Consider the following 19641-nt stretch of genomic DNA (forward strand, 5'->3'; position numbering starts at 1 on the left):
ACAGAGACTGTTTCATTCACATTAGCCCCTGTACCAATGGAGCTTATATTCTAAATTCTCTACCAAACACACACTAGGGTCAACGTTTTCCACTTGTGATACTAGTCACCTCTAAAAACACATCAGATAATAGTATAGATTAAATACTTAATTCAATTATATGTCAGATGATAAGAATAAGGCATCAGGTATCATAATATATCCACTCCAATCAACATTAGATATCGTACAATGAAAATAAATTCTCCAATATTTCGGCATTGGATCAGCTTATCATAGCATGTCATAATTCAGTCACACCAATGCAGATATAATGGTATTGCCTTATTAAATTGTTCACTAATCATAGAAGGAAAACCCGGTCTACTGCGTAACAAAACTGATCAATACTCGAATATCAGAACAAAAACAGCAGCTATTACCAAGACACATACCCTGTATAGACAATATTGGTTGACATAAGTACACATTAAATCCTTTGCATATCATAAGCTTAGATGGCCCTCCCTGTAGCAATGGTTTAAAGATCCCTATTTAGGAGTAATAATAATAAAACCCCTATTGATTAATTGCATATAATTAAATCTAGGGTACTCTTTGCAAAAACAAAACAGCAGCTGTTTGAGACACCAATCAGGAGCTTCCAGAAAAACGCTACTAATTAGCCCCTGTGTTGAGGTGTAAAATTAATGAAGACCTTTACATATCCGGCTTTTCATGTGTCAATGTGTCCAATTATGTTTAAATACATAAACATCCATTGTAGACTTGATGTTTCCGAGATTTAATCAGTAAGGCGGTTAGAAGTTTACAGTTAAAGCCGTCAGATCAGAAGCAAACATATATCTGTTTTAGATTTCTCTGCATCAGCATTTGTTACAACCTTGCAGGTTCCAGGATTAGTCAATGATCCAGTTATGGTACTGATTTTTAAGGTGGTCAAATTCCACAAAAAACAGATAGTGAAGTACGGCACTAAGGACCCGATCCCTTCTGCTTTTCACAGTCTTCAAAGAGCGGACTGTGAATGAGAGGGCTCAGGGACATTGGGCGATAGAAAACAAAAAGATAAGTGTGCAGGTGCCTAGCCCGTTGTGGTGTTAGGTGGTCCCCTGTTACTTGCGTATTGCTGGGGCCAGATTCACCGCCGGGAGGTACGCCCACGCACTGAACTTTCTTGCCGGCACCGCTTCCCCCTGCAGCGAGGAGCAGATGTAGTTACAGAGACAGGATGTACGTTTCACCACTGCTGGGCTTGATCACATGTAGCCCCTAATACTTTTAATTTGATCACTATTCCACCCAGGGACTGTGTCCCTTCTGTTCTCAGGAGAAAGAAGAGTAGTGGTCTATTGGTCAAAAGGCATTTTCTTACTGTGTATGTCTATTATAATTTTATGGTTAATGTAATAACAATGCATGAGAATGGCTAACAAGGTCATTAAGCTTTCCTGGAAAGTTACAGGGCTATGGTAATCAGAGCACCAGTTTTTAATCACATAAAATACACAGCCCAATTGTTAACTTACAAGATATCCACCTGTTATATATTACTGCTAAAACTGAATGCTACATATTCTTTCCATACTGTTTTGTGGTGATTGATACAAGATTAAGGAGGGGTCATTTGTATTCCTTCACTGCAATAATGAACATACTAATTGCGTGTTGGCTAATATATATATTCCTCCATTATATTAAAGCTTGGTGATTAGCTTCTTGTATAAGTAATGGCTTGTTGTCCCTATGTGCAGATACTTCCAAAATGTTAATACTACAAACACAGAGTAGGTGTAGGCGTTGCATTCCCACTGTTTCTTTATATTTACTGTCAGACCCTCCTTTTCATCTGAGGTGGCGGAGGTCTGTTCTGTTGTGTTTTTGAGCAAAGATGCACTATATGTAAAATATAAACATTACTTATGTCAGTGCTGCGCTACAGGAGGTCTATAACAGATAATACATATTGGCTTTAGGGGTCAATCCAATTAGGTGCGAGTTGCTATTTTCTCTTCGAATTTCGCATAGTGAATAAATTTTTCAATCCAATTAGCAACTCGCACTGAAACGGTCAGACTGAATTCGCATTTTTCTATTCGTAGCTCTCTGAGGGTGTGAAATGGAGAGGAAAATCTTTATTCTAAGGTTAAAATGTCAGGACACTGTGTTGAACCCCTGGGACAACCCCCACACCCACCAATGACTAATTAGGCAATTGGAAGTTTCCAATTAGCTTACTTAGTCCAATAATTACATGTGATTTTTTGGAGTAAAAAAAAAAAAAGTTCTCAATTGAAAAAGAATTGTTTTTATCATTTATTTCAAGGTGCCGCCCCCAAAGTACCCCAAAATCACCTTTTTTCCTACTTTTTTTTTTTGCTTTTCGTTTGAGATTAAACAAAAAAAAGTTTAGCATTTTCTGGCATCTTTTTTTTTTTTTTTTTTAAAAAGCACAAAATCAGCAATTTGACACCATTTCAAAACCTACAGTACCTTCCTAATGCCGACAAACAGCCTTCTATACAGTCCTGCTAACAAAATTATCCATTTTGGGGGGTCCAGGATGGTCTCCTCACTTTTTCATGCACTTCTCTCAAATCTCATTTGGCAGTCAATTCGCACCCTTCCGCTGCGAGTAGTGCGAATAGGCATTTTTAACTGGATTGGAGAATTCTCGGGAGCGCACATCAATCTGCACCTAATTGGACTGACCTCTGAAGGTTTTGTCAAAATTGTACTAACTATCTGCACACTGATGCACTTTTCTCACTAGCTCCAGTATTATGTAATAGCAAGATATACACTCTATATAATGGTGTCAAACGGCTGATAGTGTTGTTGTTTTTTAAATGATAAAAAGAGAACTTCTTTACGTTTAATCTCAAGCGAATTAAACAAAAAATCCCCCCAAAAAAGGGCTCCTTGAAAAATTGTAAAAAAAAGAAAAAAAAAAGAAAATAATTATTTTTCACTTAAAAAAAATATTGTAATTAAATTTGGGGTGCCTAAACTAACGAAAAAGTTGATTTTAGTGTAATTTGAGGACTATTTTTTTTTTTTTGGACTAATTAAGCTAATTAGAAAAACTTCCAAATGCCTAATTAGTCATTAGGGGTGGGTGTCCAAGTAGCTCAGCACAGTGTCCCGACAATTTGACCTTTGAAATAAAAATTTTCCTTTCCATCTCTCACCCTCAGAGAGCTGCGAATAGAAAAATGCGAATTCAGTCTGACCGTTTCAGTGCGAGTTGCTGTTAAATGATTCAGAGAGTTGCAAAGAAACACCCTTCAGTAAAAGGTGAAGTTTAATTCACAAAATTGTTAAATCTCACATTTGAATAGGCGTTCGTATATTTCTTTTACATAATACATAAATGATGGTATATATTCTTAATACTCATTATTAACAATAATAAATATCACAGATTGTTCAGTCATAGAGCATACCCCCAAGTGATCTATCAAAAAATGAACGAACGTCTGGCTGATAATATAAAACCAATTCCTTAAAGAAAAAGATCTGAGAGATGCTTCACTTACCTAAAAGAGGTACACAAACTGCCAAACATTACGTTTTTGGTATATGTATTTAATATAATACTCCTTTCATTATCAACTTTGTCGGATTCCCTTAGTCTGATATATCCCACTAAGTCATGTTATTATGTCATGCAGTGTGAGATTTACTGTACATGTACTGTATATCATACTTACGTAATTGTACAACAGCACTTTCCCCGTTTACTGCAATGTAATGCAGCGTCTGTTCTCCATAGTACGAGGCTCCTGTTTTGTCCACGTCAGTGCTGGCAGTCGCTAGTACTGCTGTAGCTGTTATAGAAGGGTAAATAATAATAAATTTACTGCAACATCTATCGCTAGTCTGTCAAATCCTTTGTACTTTAAATCAATGTCATCAGGAGACATGTAAAACCACCGGCAGCAATGCGGGCAGCAAGACTTCAAGTGACAATTCCATATTACAGACTTTCTATAGACAATAATGTACAGGCATGTGTTTAGACAACACTGATGTCACGATGACTGATGACGACAGGCAGCTCAATGGAATATAAGTATAACTGCGGCGGTTTCATTAAAGGATAATTCCACTATTTCATTAACAAAACCTGATCCCAGGTGAGTGATCTTTAAAGACTAATTTTATTACTGAAGACACTAGACCCAAAACGGAGTTTCATTTTCTAAAGCAACTATGTCTACAGTACAGTAATGTGACCTACTGTAAAAGGAGAATGCGTTAGTAGTAAGAATTACCTTTTGAATTCCACAACATGGTTACTCTGTCTGCTTTGAAGAAACTTTTATTTGCAAGAGCAGAGTTGGGCCCGCTGAAGTTTGGGTACTGGTACAGCCTCACAAATGATGGAGCACCTTTGCTTCCAGGAACATAAACAGCTACCTAGACAGGTGAAAAATCATTGGATTTAAATAGCCAGGGAATCTGTGTAAATTACACGGTAATCACTGATGCATTGGCAACGACTTGTTGAGCTAGGGTTTGTCAACATGATGTGCAACTTTCACATTAATTTTAAACAACATTCCCTTTTCTGGATGAATTCCTTCTTCTCTCAGTTATTCTAGAAATAAGGTAAAGGGGCACATCCAAATTATGTCTAGTTTACTATATTTAAGTTCTATTGTCATTTAAGGGTGTGTATAGTATATATATTTTTTATTTAACTCCTTTGCTGCTAAGGTCAAGTGAGACTCGATCCAAGCACTGCAGGGGTGGGTGGGGCTGTTGCTTAATCCCTTCATAGTTTAACTCAACAGGACCCTGGAGGGTGTGGGGCTTAGTGACATCATGTAGTGCCCACGTTTACATCATTAAGCTCCACACATTCTAGGATAAAGATTGCAGTACATTTTAAAATCCAGGAAGCAGGAAAGAAAGCAACAATAGTACTCTATCTCCCCCATCCTAGCACCCACACACTCGGGGGTACCCTCATTTAAACAGAGTAGATGCTTTCAGATAATGTGCCTCTTAATAGTTACTTTCTGGTGACCCTCAGTCATTAACATGCTATGCTATAGAAAGCGTTAAAAAGTCAGATGGGGGGTTTTAATGACCAGAACTCTCACATCTTGTCAATAAACACAGCACTCCCCTATTTGATGTTGTCTTTTTTTTTTTTACAAAATGGTATGCCCGGTTGAGCCATTATATTATTCCTACACATTTTGTGTGTTTCAATGAAATTCCATATTACGTGCAGAAAAATAAAAAAAGCAAAAAACAAAACATGCATGATCATTTTCAAGTGCAGATTTTATTATGAACACCTGCTTGTAGAAACCAGCGTTTTTGCCACTTTAGAAGGGTGGATTAATGCTGAAGCACAGACCAGAAAGTATTTTTTTGCTGTAAATTACAAAAAAGCATTTTGGGTAAATTATCTTGCCTTGTGATGAGAAATAAGCACACTAAAGGTAATTTTCAGAAAATTCAAACTCTTCTGAAAAAAACAGATGTATATTTTGTGGGTCCTGCATAAATCAATACCAATGTTTAAAATGTGGTCAACCCAAAATGAGTCAAAATAGGCTCAGTGGCGAAGGGGTCAGAAAGTGTTTTCTGTTTTATAATGGGATTATGTGCTTACTTTTTACTATTAGTTGTTTAGTGAGACTTGCTAATTAGTGGACAGTGCAGTGTATAGACTAGGGAGCATCAGTAAAGGAAGATATATTACCAACAGAAAAGTGACTTTCAACACAATATGAATCATAATTTTATTATCGAATGGAATAAGTTTTGATGCATTTTCTATTATAGTTAAGGTTGTACATAATAAAAAGATAGATAAATATAGTTGCCTTCCAAATCAAATATTAATTTTACTTGTGTATTAAGCAATATAAAATGAGCAGAAGAACCCAGACATATTACAGAAAACGGATAGGACACACATCAATTGGTTAATGACCATAGGAATATGCAGATCTTATTTAAGCTGGCACGAGACTAGAACATGTTACTCAGGTGTTAGTAGTATCATAAATAGTTTCAACTAGAAGAAGGCAGAGAAACACGGTAGTTTTTGCCCATGTGTGGAGAGGCATAAGATAAAGGAAGGTTGGCATATCACCAAGTGACCCTGGTTCGATGCTTGATGTTTATACCGATGTCGGCACAGCATGCACAGTACTTGCTCACCTCATCGTCATATGATGGACTGGTAAATTATACAGGTTTTCAAAGCTACATTGCTAATTGCATAAAAGGGACACTACGGGAAAGTGAGTGTTTGGATTCTAATTATCCTGCATGCATGCGTCTCTTCTCATACATTACTCCTGCCAACTATGCCTATGTGAATCCACAGCTATTATCTTCAAATTGGAACATTCAATCTTATTGGAATACTTTTTTGTGTGTTTGTCAAACACAGTGGTTTACCCACAGACTTGAATTTACGGACCATGCCATATCGGCTAGAAGTTTTACATTGCCACAAATTATCTACTTAGCACAGTGAGATTGTTATTTTTTGAACCAGGTTGTAAAAATTTTTCTAGTTGAAACTATTTATGATATTACCAACATGTTCTAGTCTCGACTTTTGCCAGCTTAAATAAGATCTACATATTCCTATGGTAATTTACCAATTGATGTGTTTCCTATCCGATTTCTAATAGTGTGTTCTTTTTTTATTTTTATCTTTCATTCATTTTATTACTTTTTTATTGCTATATTATCAATAAAAGTATTTTAGATTGACCAGCACCTCTTACACTTTATAATTTTTCTGTTTCAATATTGTTGGGGCCCCAGTATCCCCAACCTGCGTAGGGGCCGCGGTCAATTAAACCCTTGCTAATTTAGCATCCCTGATTGTAAGTGTTAACCACCCAGAAGGTTAGCGCCTATTGTTTGTGTATTATATTACAGAAAAGTGGGTGACCATACCTTGCAGGGATGCTCTCCAGGTGACAACTCAAAATGACTCACTTTCTGTAAATGCAGTTTATTTACAATGGTATCTGGCAAAGTAAAAGGTGATGTTTAGTAAGAAAACATACGAGAAGTAGTCAATATATTTTGGATGCATTAAATCCCTCGCTACATATATCAGACATAAGCATCACTCTGAGTAATTCGAATGGCAACTGCCAAAATACTTAATTAGTTACCAACAATGCATCGGAGCTGTAGCTGGGAAGAAAAAGGTCTGTTTTTGCTTTGTAAAACAATACCTAAGACTATATATCAAAACTTTTTCTGTATTTATATTGTATAGCGTAGATGGCAGTTAGAGAGGGCTGCACTTTAGATTAGCTATGCATCTCACCTTTCCTACAATAATGTTCTCAGCAAATAGAAAACAAGAGAACATTTGTGAACAGGAAATTACATGGTAGTACCGAGGAGTCATCATTCCAAGGACAGGGGGATTTGAAGAACTACTGGATAACCTCTAATACCCATTCACATTGCCAGTAATAACCAGGGTTATTTCATGTGAAAGCATAGCATATTACTCAGTGTGAAAGGGCCCAGTTGATATAACCCCGGGTCAATGCGACCTGGAATTTCATCCCAAGTAATGAGTAGCATTAAACACGGGTTCAACCTGGCTCGCGGTGCAGTGTGAGCGTGTAACCCAGGTCGATGCGACCCGGGACCAGTTCACAACATAGAAAGAGCCGGCGCTTGGAGATCATCTCATCTCCAAGCACCATTTCGGCATGCGACAGCAGTGACTCCATGACGACAGTCTGAAAGGGGTCCCAGCTGGGTCACACCCATGTACAAAATCCACGTGCAACCTAGCAACGCGATGTGAAAGGGGTATCAGTTCAGCTGTTGAACTCAGATCAACCACTTGTCGAGATGTACAATTTCATGAAAACGGTAGACTGTGTGACATTTTTGGATCATGCGGTTCCTGAAAGATGAAAAGTGCGAAAAGGGGACGTGTCTTAAAGACATGTCCCTTTTCCGTATAGACACCCATTTTCAGGCGCGTGCAGATGTGCCCTTTCTCTAAGTCAGTCACCCTGCCCGGCGCTGGACTTAGAGTGAACACTACATATACATCTATATATCTCAGAGGATAAAGAATGGCACTTGGAGTCTTCTTCATATGCAAAAAAGGAGAGTTATGGTAGACTTACCTTTGTTAACTCTTTTTCTTCGAAGTACATAGGGTCCACAGGGGAGACAATGGGGTATATGTGGTGGTTAGGAGGATTGGACACCAACAGTTAAAGCTTTTCTGTCCCGGGATGCTCCGGTCCTTCCCCCTCCCCTATACCTCGCCCACAGCCTGAGGCTTTTCAGTTTTGTCAACAAGCCCAAGGCAGGAGCAACATAGGATAGAAGGAAGACTGGTACATTTAGAATCACACTCTCACATAATAAAGAAGGAAACTGGTGACCAAGAGAAGAAACCCATAGAAGCCAGGTGCATCAGGGTGGGCGCCCTGTGGACCCTATGGACTTCGAAGAAAGAGTTAACAATTGTGAAGTCTACCATAACTCTCCTTTTCTTCTTCAGGGTCCATAGAGCTCACCATGGGAGACAATGGGGATGTCCCAAAGCAGTTGTTCAAGGGCGGGGACACTCCAAAGCTGAGAGGAGAATCCGATGCCCAAAGGAAACATCCCGAGAGGCAAAGGTATCAAAGGCATAGAACCTAAGAAAGGTTTGGACAGAAGACCACGTGGCCACCTTGCATAGTTTGGCAGATGCGCCACAGCGGTCTGCCCACAAGGGACCCACAGAGCGAGTAGAATGAGCAGATACTGTATCCGGCATAGGAAGGCCAGCCTGCGTGTAAGCCTGTGAAATAGTCAGGCAAAGCCATCTGGCCAGAGTCTGTTTGTTAGCTGGCCAGCCCTTCTTGTGGAATCCATATAGGACAAAGAGGGAATCTGATTTCCTGATGGAACCAGTACGGTCCACATAGATCCTCAGAGCACGGACCACATCTAAGAGAGGTCTGGTGATTGGAAGGCCAGAACTACAATTTCCTCATGAATGTGGAATCTAGAAACCACCTTGGGAAAGCCAGGACGAGTTCGAAGAACAGCTCTGTCCTGATGAAAGATCAGAAATGGAGAGCGACAGGAGAGCTGCCCCAAATCTAACACCCTGTGGGCAGACGCGATAGCCAGAAGAATTAGAGTCTTTGCAGTGAGCCATTTGACGTGTACTGAGTCCAGGGGTTCAAACGAAGGCTTCTGAAGTGCATGGAGAACCACTGACAAATCCCACGGTGCCACAGGAGGGACAAGGGGAGGTTGTATACGGAGGACACCTGAAGGAAGATGTGAACATCTGGCAATTCTGCGCTGGAATCAGATGGACATAGCAGAGACATGCACTTTCAGAGAGGCCAGGCGGATTCAGAGACCCAATACAGTTTGAAGGCAGGCAAGGATCCGAGAAACCCGAAAAACCTGAGGGTCATAGCTTCTAGTAGCACACCAATGGAAGTATGTATGCCACACCAGATGATAGATCCGCGCTCTGAGCATGGTCTGGACCACGGAGCGAGAATACCCTTTGGACCTTAGGAGGGATGTCTTAAGAGCCATGCTGTCAAAGACAGACGGGCCAGGTCCGGATGTAGACAGAGACCCTGAGACAACAGGTCCGTCAGAGGAAGTTGGAGAGGAGCGTCTATGGAGAGACTTTGAAGATCGGAGTACCAATGGCGTCTTGGCCAAGCCGGAGCTGCGAACAGAACCATGTCCCCTTCTTGCTTGAATTTCCAAAGGACCAGAGGAGGAAGGGAGACAGGGGAGGAGGTACGCCAGATTAAAGGTCCACTACACTGACAAGGCGTCCACGAAGGCTGCTTCAGGGTCCCTTGTCCTGGACCCGTACACTGGAATTGTGGTTGTGTTGTGAGGCCATGAGGTCCACGTCCGGTATACAACATTCGTCCACCAAGAGCTGAAAGACCTCTGGGTGTAGAAAGCACTGCTCGGCGTGCACGTTGTGAGTGCTGAGGAAATCCGCATCCCAATTGAGAATCCCCAGGATGAACACCGTGGAGATGGCATTCGGCCCACATGAGAATGCATGACACTTCTGCCATAGCCGCCTGACTGCGAGTGCCTCCCTGGTGATTGAGGCAGGCCACCGCTGTGGCGTTGTCGGACTGTACATGTACTGGCCTGCCCCGAAGAATGTCCTGAGCCAGAGTGAAGGCTCTGTAGATGGCTTGGACGTCGATTGGTAGGAACCCGTTGGTGGGAACCCAACATCCCTGGAAGGATTGCTGGATGGTCACTGTGCCCCACCCACGGAGGCTTGCGTCCGTGGTGAAGAGCACCCAATCCGGGATCCAGAAGGGGCGATCCTTGTTTAGGTGGGACGTCTGTAACCACCAGGAGAGGGATAGACAAACTTCCAGAGAGAGAACCATCATCTGGGATCTGATCAGATGGGGCAGCCTATTCCACCTGGAGAGGATTAGGTGTTGTAGGGGCCTGGAGTGGAACTGAGCGAACTCCACCATGTCAAAGGTGGATGCCAAGGACCCCCTGGTCTGCATTGCTGAGTGAATGGACACTCAGCGACTGTGGACACTGCGCACTCGTTGCAGCAGTGCGGAGATTTTGTCTGCTATCAGGAAGATTTTCTGAACTTCAGAAACCAGAAGGGCTCCCAGATGTACCATCCTTTAAAAAGGGGTCAGGGAAGACTTTTTCCAGTTGATCAACCAAATGTGTTTTTGTAGAAAGGACATGGCTATCTGAAGATGGCGGTGAAGGACCTCTGGAGAGTGTACTAACAGCAAGAGGTCATATATAGGAGTAGTCTGACCCCCTGATGACGAAGATGGGCGCCATAACTGCCATGATCTTGGCAAAGACCAGCAGAGTTGTAGAAAGCCCAAAAGGCAAAGCTTGAAATTGGAAATGTTGCTGTAGGACAGCAAACAGGGGATATTGCTGATGAGAGGACGCTATAGGTACATGTAAGGTAATCGTCCTGAATGTCCAGAGACACCATTAAGTGCCCAGGTTCCATACCTAGGAAAATAGAGCGGAGGGTTTCCATATGAAACCTGGGTACTCCGATAACCTTGTTCAGAGACTTGAGATTGAGGGTAGGCAGATGAGACCCATTGGGCTTCTGAACCAAGAAAAGGGTAGAGTAATAACCTGTCCCTCAATGTGACAACGGGACTGGAACCATCATCCCAGAGTGCAGCAAGGACTGAATGGCCGTCTGGAGGAGCAGGGCTTTGCTCGGGTCTGATGAAGGGCCTGTGTAAAAGAACTGCTGGAGGGACAGTCTCAGGAATGAGAGGACGTAACGGTGAGAGACCACTTCTCGTACTCAGGCGTCTTTAATGGTCTGATGTCAGAACTAGGTGAACTGAAGAAGTTGGCCTCTTACCCTGGGATGCTCCACGGGGAGGCCTGCCCTGCCAGCCTGAAGACTTGTCCTTGGATTTGGCAGCTGTACGTCGAGTAGCCCAGTTGTGCTTGGTCCTGGGAGGCCTTTGTGGAAGCAGACTGCCGTGGAAAGGACTGACCTTTTGCTTTGCCATGGGAACGAAAGGACCTAAAGGATGACATCCGAGGCCTTGGTGTAGATGCTGAGGGCAGGAAAGCAGTCTTAGAAGCTACGTAGGAATAGGTAAAGTAGAGCTGTTAACTAGATGTATCACGTGGGAATCCACGACTGGGGGAACTTCCCATTTAGCGCGATCAGCTGCTGGAATAGGATAAAAAGCTGGAACTTTTTACTCGGCTTATTCCATGCCTCGCTCATGAGTTCAGAAAGCTGATCAGAGTGAGGAAATTCCGCCAAAACCACTTTCTGTCACAAACAACCCTAACGGATACACCACTAATGCCGGCCCTTTTTTTTTGGTAAGCAGGTATACATTTTGGCTCCCCTCTCACTCCCCTCATCACAGTCCCCTCCATCACAGCCCCTCTCACTGCCACTCATAACAGTCCCCTCCATCACAGGATCCAACAGGCCCCTCATATCGCCCTCATCACAGCCCTCGGCATCCCCCTCATCACAGCTCCTCCATCAAGTTCCTCATATCCCCTCTTTACAGCCCCTCTCACTCCCCTCCATCACAACCCCTCTCACTCCCCTCCATCACAGCCCCCCTCACTCCCCTCCATCACAGCCCCCCACTCAGACTCAGGCCGCTTTACATGTCACTGGCCGAGCCAGTGCACCCTCCTCTAGGTGGCGCCCTGTGTAACCAACATATATGTAAAACCTCCCTCCCTGCAAAATCTAGTCGCCAGGCAGCAAAATTTGGTCGCCATGGCGACCTGGCCCCCGGGATTTGTCGAGCCCTGGCTTAAACAGTGGCTCTTTTGCCTTAGGAATGGTCTCTGTCTCTTCTATTTGAAGAATTGATTTGACAGACCTCACTAGTGTAGGTTCAATTAATTTAGACTGAAGCTCTTCCTCCCCCGAGGGGGGCTCAGCGAGAGATCTGCGTCTTCTGCCTCCCCAGACAATACTTCAGAATCTGAGAATACAGCATGTTTAGTAGTTTTACTGGGTAAGGGCCTCTCACTTTGCAACATTTGTTGAAAATCTGTAGAAGTAGCCGCTAGACTCTGCACTCGGGTAGATAGCATGCCTACCCATGGAGTTACTGGTATCAGTGGGTGTTCCTGTTGTGGCAATCCCATAGGGGGAGCTACCGCATGGACTGCAAGGCGGTCCGCAATTTTTGCCAACACCTGTGAAAAGGAAGCCCAGGGGGTTCCGGAGCAGGGGCTGGAGGAGCTAACTGGCCTGGGGCAGTATAACAAGATGCACATAGACCATCTTGAATTAAATCCTCCTGGGTTAATCCTGCTGAACAGGACCTGCAAGATACCAGTATAGGAGCAGTAGCCTGTTTGTTACCCTTGCCTTTGCTAGACATAGCTGCAAGGACAGTATAACACACAATATGGCTCTGAGCAGCGTGCAACACACGCAGTATGCTGCAGTCTTCACAAATACAGATGTGAAGTACAGTGAACCCCCTATACACCAGTATCCCAGAGTTATAGTGAAATAAAGGGAAAGGAATAAGCTCACAGTAGAGAAAAAAATACAGCAGCACTAGCACAAGTCACATACAATGCAGAGTATAAAATATAACTATAATGGGCACTAGATTCAACTACACAGACTGCAGTGGCTGTATAACTTGGCTCCTAGGAGAGGTATACAGGGAGACTGCACCCAGCATTCCCAGAGCCCTGTGGCTGCTTTGAAGAAAATGGACGCCGTGAGGCCCTGAGGGGGCGGAGAGTGAAGGAGCAGCAGCAAGACTGCAGTGGAATTGAGCCCTAGATGGGGGAGGGGCTGCAGGGAGAGGGTTGACCTCCTCTATGCTGACATCAACATCGGGTCAGTGGGCTGTTTATTCCCTCTGCCAGTGAAAGTTAGATTTAGGATTGTTTAGTTTGTCCCATTACTTTTGGCCCCTTAAAAAGTGGGAGGCACATATAGAAACCGTTGTAATTCCTACACCGTTCACCTGATTTGGATGTAATTACCCTCAAATTAAATCTGAAAGTCTGCAGTTAAAGCACATCTTGTTTGTTTCATTTCAAAGCCATTGTGGTGGTGAATAGAGGCCAAAATATGAAAATTCTGTCAATGTCCCAAATATTTATGCACCTGACTGTATGTGTATGTATATAAGGGCGTAACTAGAACTTATATATTTTACATTTTATGTACATATATTCATGTTACTCATGTATTATACATTTGTATCAACTACTACAAATAAAGCAGATATGAACAGAATTGTTTTTATTCTCAAGATTATTATGGAGCAGAAGCTGTGACGTGTATATATAGCCCCATTTAATAAAAAAAAAAAAAAAAAAAAAGGTCCTAAATGTAAAACCTAAATTGATAAAATTGCTCTTCACCTTACCAAAATTGTTGTTTTCAAAAAAGTGCACTTCGTTATTTACATTCCTGGCACAGATCTTCTCATCCTCAGACCAGCTAGGGGACCTAGAGAACACGAATACACCAAGCAAAAACAATTAGTCTTTAATGCCTAATCTAATCAAGCAGCATCGACTAGCAATGTGGCATAAAGTGTAAGCAAATGACAAGAAATCATAGGTGATGATCGAAATAACGAAATCAACTGTCAGCTCCTTGTAGGGTAGAGCCATGCTGAAGTCTAGTCTACATACACCACTCACACCCAAAATGCTACCATACTACGAACAATGGTAAGATTAAACTGACGTGTGTCGAGGACTAGTGTCTAGAGGAAAATAAGGAATGTAGTGGCCAAGGAATGCGGTCATAATCCTGACCGCTGGGATTCCGGCGCCAGAATCCCGACACCGGCTTCCCGACCACCGTAATCCCAAAGGTAAGTAGCAGGGTTAGGGGGAGAGTTAGCGCTAGTGGTTAGGCACTAAGGGGGGAGGTTAGGTTCCAGGCACCGGGGAGGGAGGGTTAGGGTAGGGAGAGGGGGAGGTTTAGGATATAGACCGACAGGTGTCAGTGTCCTAACCCTGTCGAGATGCCAGCGTTGGGATTCTGACCACTGGAAACCAGAGCACCGGTATCCTGTACCCAACCAGAGGCAAAACATGATCTGGTTAAATTCAGTGTTACCCAACTCCAGTGCATAAAGACATGGATGTTTCTCAGTATCACAATTGAAGTACGTATTTCGGAATATTTGGATATGGGAGACTCAACAAGTAATTGGCTCCACCTGTGGATCCTTTAAAATGGTTCACCCAGTAATAAATATACCTGTTCACCAACTAGGAGATCTGTTAAACATGCACTGTTAGGGGTCCCTCAGCACTGGAGTTGGGAAAACCTTCTGTATATTATCAGTTTATAGAATGTAATAAACAAAAATGTTTATCTATATAATAAGCAAGACAGAGTGTCCGTCTGTCTGTCCATCCTTTAGACACTGCCAGAGTTTTGGACCTAGCTCCACCAAATTTGGCAGGGTGGTGTTTGACCAGGATTAGCTTTTTGCCTAGGTTTGAACTTAGGGCCACACACTGTCACGCAATCCCTAAAAATCGTGACAAAAACCTCAAAATTATCCTTTTAAACTCAGTCTTTATGACTCATGCAAATTCATATTAAATCTCAGAATTTGTCCTTTTTAAAGTGACCATATATATTAGTCAGCCCTCTGTGTTTGTAACTAGAACTTTGGGGGCCATATAGCAAGATCTTAAAAAACCCCCGAGGTAAAAAATGAAGAGTTATGGTAGACTTACCTTTGTTAACTCAATTTCTTCGAAGTCCACTGGCCATAGGATCCACAGGGATACCATGGGGGGGGGTTGGTCAAAGAGGTCCAGGCACCAAACAGTTAAAGCTTTAGCTCCCAGGATGCAGTGGTCCTCCTCCACATATACCCCACCCCCAGCCACAGGCAGACAGTTTTGTAAACAAGCCCAAGGCAGGAGCAGGAAAGAATAGACACTCTCCCAGAAGATGAAGAAATCAGTGGTCAAGAGAAAAAAATTCCCAATGAGGCAAGGTGCGTCAGATGGGCACCCTGTGGATCCTATGGACTTTGAAAAAATAGAGTTAACAAAAGGTAAGTCTACCATAACTCAATTTCTTTTTTATGGTCCATAGGGGATCCACAGGGATATAATGGGTATGTTCCCATAGCAGTTTCCCTTAAGGGTGGGGACGCACCTGAGCAGAAAGGAGAAACAGACACCCAAAGGAAGCATCCTTAGAGCCAAATGTATCAAAGGCGTAGAACCTGAGAAAGATGTGGACGGAAGGCCAGGTGGCCACTTTGCACAATTGTTCAGCAGAAGCGCCACATCGAACCGCCCACGAGGGTCCCACAGACGGAATAGAATGTGCTGTAACCCTGTTTTGAATAGGAAGATCAGCTTGCATGTAGGCCTGAGAGATTGTCATGCGGAGACAACAAGCCAGAGTCTGTTTGTTAGCTGGTCAGCCTCGCTCGAGAAAGCCATACAACAAAAGAGAGAATCTGATTTCCAAAAGGAATTAGTACGATCCACGTAGATCCGAAGAGCACGAACCACATCCAAAGAGGCTTCACCTGAGGACTGGAAGTCCACAATCACAATCTCTTCAATGAAAAAGAACCGGGATACCACTTTAGGGAGGTACCCAGCCCTGGTATGGAAGACAGCTCTGTCCAGATGAAAGATCAAAAATGGAGAGGGACAGGAGAGCACTGCCTAATCAGATACCCTGTGGGCAGAGGAGATAGCGAGGAGAAAGAGCGTCTTCTCTGTCAGCCACTTGAGGTCTACCGAGTCCAGAGGTTCAAACGGAGGAGCCTATAGAGCACGGAGAAATAAGGACAAATCCCATGGAGCCACTGGAGGGATAAAAGGAGGCTGAAGGCGGAGAAGCTCCTGAAAGAATGTTCTCACATCTGGCAGAGGAGCCATCCTTCGCTGGAACCAGATTGACAGAACAGAAACCTGAACTCCAAGGGAGGCCAGGCAGAGACAGAGGTCTAAGGTGCCCACACACATACCGATGTCCTCACGATACGATTTTATGGCCAATTTCCTCATGAACTTTCACGGGAGCTCCCTTGCCGTCGTGATCACGATTTGGAGTTAAAAATGTCCAATCTGACTAAAGATCTATCTTGCAGCCAATGCATTGTATCCCAGATTGGCTAATCTGCCCTACAGCACGGCAGATCAGAAGATGCAATGTACGACGAGCGGGGACGCGCATCGGCATCGTGCTCGTGAGTATAAACTCACGATTTGTACTTTTTTGACCCGATTTGTCGTCACGATTCGTCAAAATCGGCCAAATCGTGTAAAATGTCGCTATGTGTGTGGGCACCTTAACCCAACCTGGAGAAAGGTAAGCACCCGGGAGACCCTAAAAACTGTAAGGTCATAGCCTCTGGGGAAGCACCATTGGAAGTAAGAGTGCCAAACCCTGTAATGAGAAGGTGTTGTCCTGGGTAACTGTGGAGTAGGGGTATAACACCTAAAGCGTTGCTCAGCCCATATGCTCTGGCCATTTCCTCAGAGGTATGACCGACTTTTTACTTGCACCGCCTATCAGTGGAACAGCATCTTAATGTGCACAGTATTCTGATAGCACTTGTTAGTTGCAGCAGATTGCGCCGATTGGATTTTCACCAGCCGACTTTATATATACCGTCTATCAAATGAGCAGTTTCGTAGTGTGGACGGGACTTTGGAAGCATACGGCAGCCAGAGCCATCCGCTTCATTTGGATTTTAGGAGAGGTCTCTCCATGCACAGCAGCGTACCACTAGACACAGACCCGGACTTGCATTGTACCTGTTATCACGGCTTTACTCAGCAGTCCCCATTAGGAGCACAAGTACATTACAGCATATATGCTCACATATGCGAAGACTAACTGCATTGACATTCTCATTTATCTTTTTATATTTGTTTATTTTTACTTTGTTACAAACCCAGCTATTTTGTTTTGCAGCATTATATATATATATATATATATATATATATATATATCTTTTTCTTTTTTTTCAATTTACTTTTTACATGGATTGCTAAAATACTTCTACCAACTCACTGCTGTTGCCCATTACAAGGATCATATGGATTGTATGACTTATGAGCATCATGGCTGTACATATGGACTAACATTCTATTGCTAATCATCTGCTGCTAATTAATTTTTTATACCCACTATTACATTATTAGTCGGATTGCATTTTGATTACCTGTGGCCACCGTGTTTTATATTCATGTGTTTGCCCTTTGGGTATTGTCAGTTGCTAGTTTTGTTTTTTGTTCGGTTTGTCATTTGATCATTTTATTTTGTATAGTCATATGTTATCCATTTTAACATTATCACAGAGATATTAAATCATCATTACTTTTTTGACACTCTAGCGCTCCCGGTTTTCTTCCTATTTTTGCTATTTTATCCAGGGGATAGCTACCCTTTTTCTTGTGAGCTGCTGTAGGTCCAACATTACCAGTCCCACTACTGAAGCGCCTAGTACATTTGTTGTTGACTTTCCTGGGTTGTCCACCGTCCATGAAAGGTATGATGACAGATTACCGCGCCACATCCACGAAGGCTGGAATCTGTAGTGAGAAGTTCCAAATTTAGAATCCAGAAGGGGCGACCCTTGTCCAGATGGGATGTCTGCAGCCATCATGAGAGGGAAAACCAAACCTCTGGAGAGAGTAGGATCGTCTGGAACTGGATCAGATGATACTGCCCATTCCATCGGGAGAGAATCAGTTGTTGATGGGGCCTGGAGTGGAACTGGGCGTATTCCACCATATCAAAGGTGGATACCATGAACCCCAGGACCTGCATTGCTGAGTGAATGGATACCCTCCGTTTGTGGTGCAAGCTGCGCACACGCAAGTGTAGTGTCAAGATCTTGTCCGCTGGCAGAAAGATCCTCTGTATTCGAGAGTGCCCCCAGATGTACCAACCGCTGTGCTGGAGATAGGGAGGACTTCTTCCAATTGATGAGCCAGCTGTGTGTTTGCAGGCAATCCACGGTCAGCTGGAGATGGCGTTGTAACACAACCGGTGAATGTGCCAGGATTAGGAAGTCGTTTAGGTATTGCATGATTCTGACTCTCTGGCGTCTGAGGTAGGCCGCCATAACTGCCATTATTTTGGTAAAGACTCGAGGGGATGTAGACAGACCAAAGGGCAGCGCCCGAAACTGGTAATGTTGCTGCAGAACAGCAAACCGTAGTTGGAGTAATAGGTTTATGCAGGTATGTATCCTGAATGTCCAGAGAAACCATGAAATCCCCAGGCTCCAATGCCAGGACAATTGATCGTAGAGTTTCCATGCAGAACTTGGGCACTCAGATAAATTTGTTGAGGGGTTTGAAGTTCAGAATAGGCCGTTGAGATCCATTCGGCTTCTGAATCAAAAATAAAAAAAGAAGAGTGGAATAAAAGCCAGTTCCTCTCTGAGCCGAAGGAACCGGTAATATCACACCTAACAAAGCAGGGAGTGAATGGCCTCTTGGAGGGCAGGGCATTGATAGGGTCTGATGGGGGAGCTGAACAAAAAAACTGCTGGGGAGGACACCTCAGGAAGGTGAGGGCGTACCCCTGAGAGACCACTTCTCGGACCCAGGCGTCTGTTGTTGTTTGACGCCAAGAGTCGGAAAATTGAAGAAGTCGTCCTCCCACCCTGGGATCCCCCAGGAGGAGGCCCGCCCCATCAGGCGGAGGGTTTGTCGTCAGACTTGAAAGCTGGACGTCTAGCCGCCCAAGACTGCTTAGATCGTGGCTTGGTGGTCTTGTGAGAACTAGACTGCCTGGGAAAGGACTGTCCTCTTGCCTTACCCTGGTGGAGAAAGGACCGACAAGAGCCTAGGCTTAGGGGCATCTGCGGATGGTACAAAGGCAGACTTTAAGGCTGCCACAGTAGCCACAATCTTGTCTAGCTCTACACCGAACAGCCTGTCTCCAGAGAGGGGTAAAGATTTGAGTGCCTTCTTGGATCCTGTGTCCACCTTCCAAAACCGTAGCCAAAGGACTTGGCGGATGACTACCTTGATCGCAGATGCCTTAGAGGCAAGGAGTTCAGTGACCAACGGAACTTCTCCCAAATAAGAATCCGCTTCCTGAATATGGGAGATATAGGCCAGTAGTTCCCTGGTAGTGTCTGA

General features: G+C 43.5%; 1 protein-coding gene across 1 annotated transcript in view; it reads right to left on the reverse strand.

The window, feature by feature from the left end:
* The window catches only part of EIF2A (eukaryotic translation initiation factor 2A), a 76634-nt gene that overhangs the window by 36580 nt on the left and 20413 nt on the right, over window positions 1–19641 (reverse strand). Inside the window, exons 6-9 of the mRNA XM_088447710.1 lie at window positions 13911–13993; window positions 6940–7013; window positions 4278–4422; window positions 3714–3830 (exon numbers count right to left, since the gene is read on the reverse strand). Of these exons, the coding sequence (XP_088303836.1) occupies window positions 3714–3830; window positions 4278–4422; window positions 6940–7013; window positions 13911–13993 (419 nt within the window). The remainder of the gene's footprint in view (window positions 1–3713; window positions 3831–4277; window positions 4423–6939; window positions 7014–13910; window positions 13994–19641) is intronic.

This window comes from Taudactylus pleione, unplaced genomic scaffold (assembly GCF_031769625.1).
Source record: "Taudactylus pleione unplaced genomic scaffold, aTauple2 ptg000436l, whole genome shotgun sequence".
Classification (NCBI taxonomy): Eukaryota; Metazoa; Chordata; class Amphibia; order Anura; family Myobatrachidae; genus Taudactylus; species Taudactylus pleione.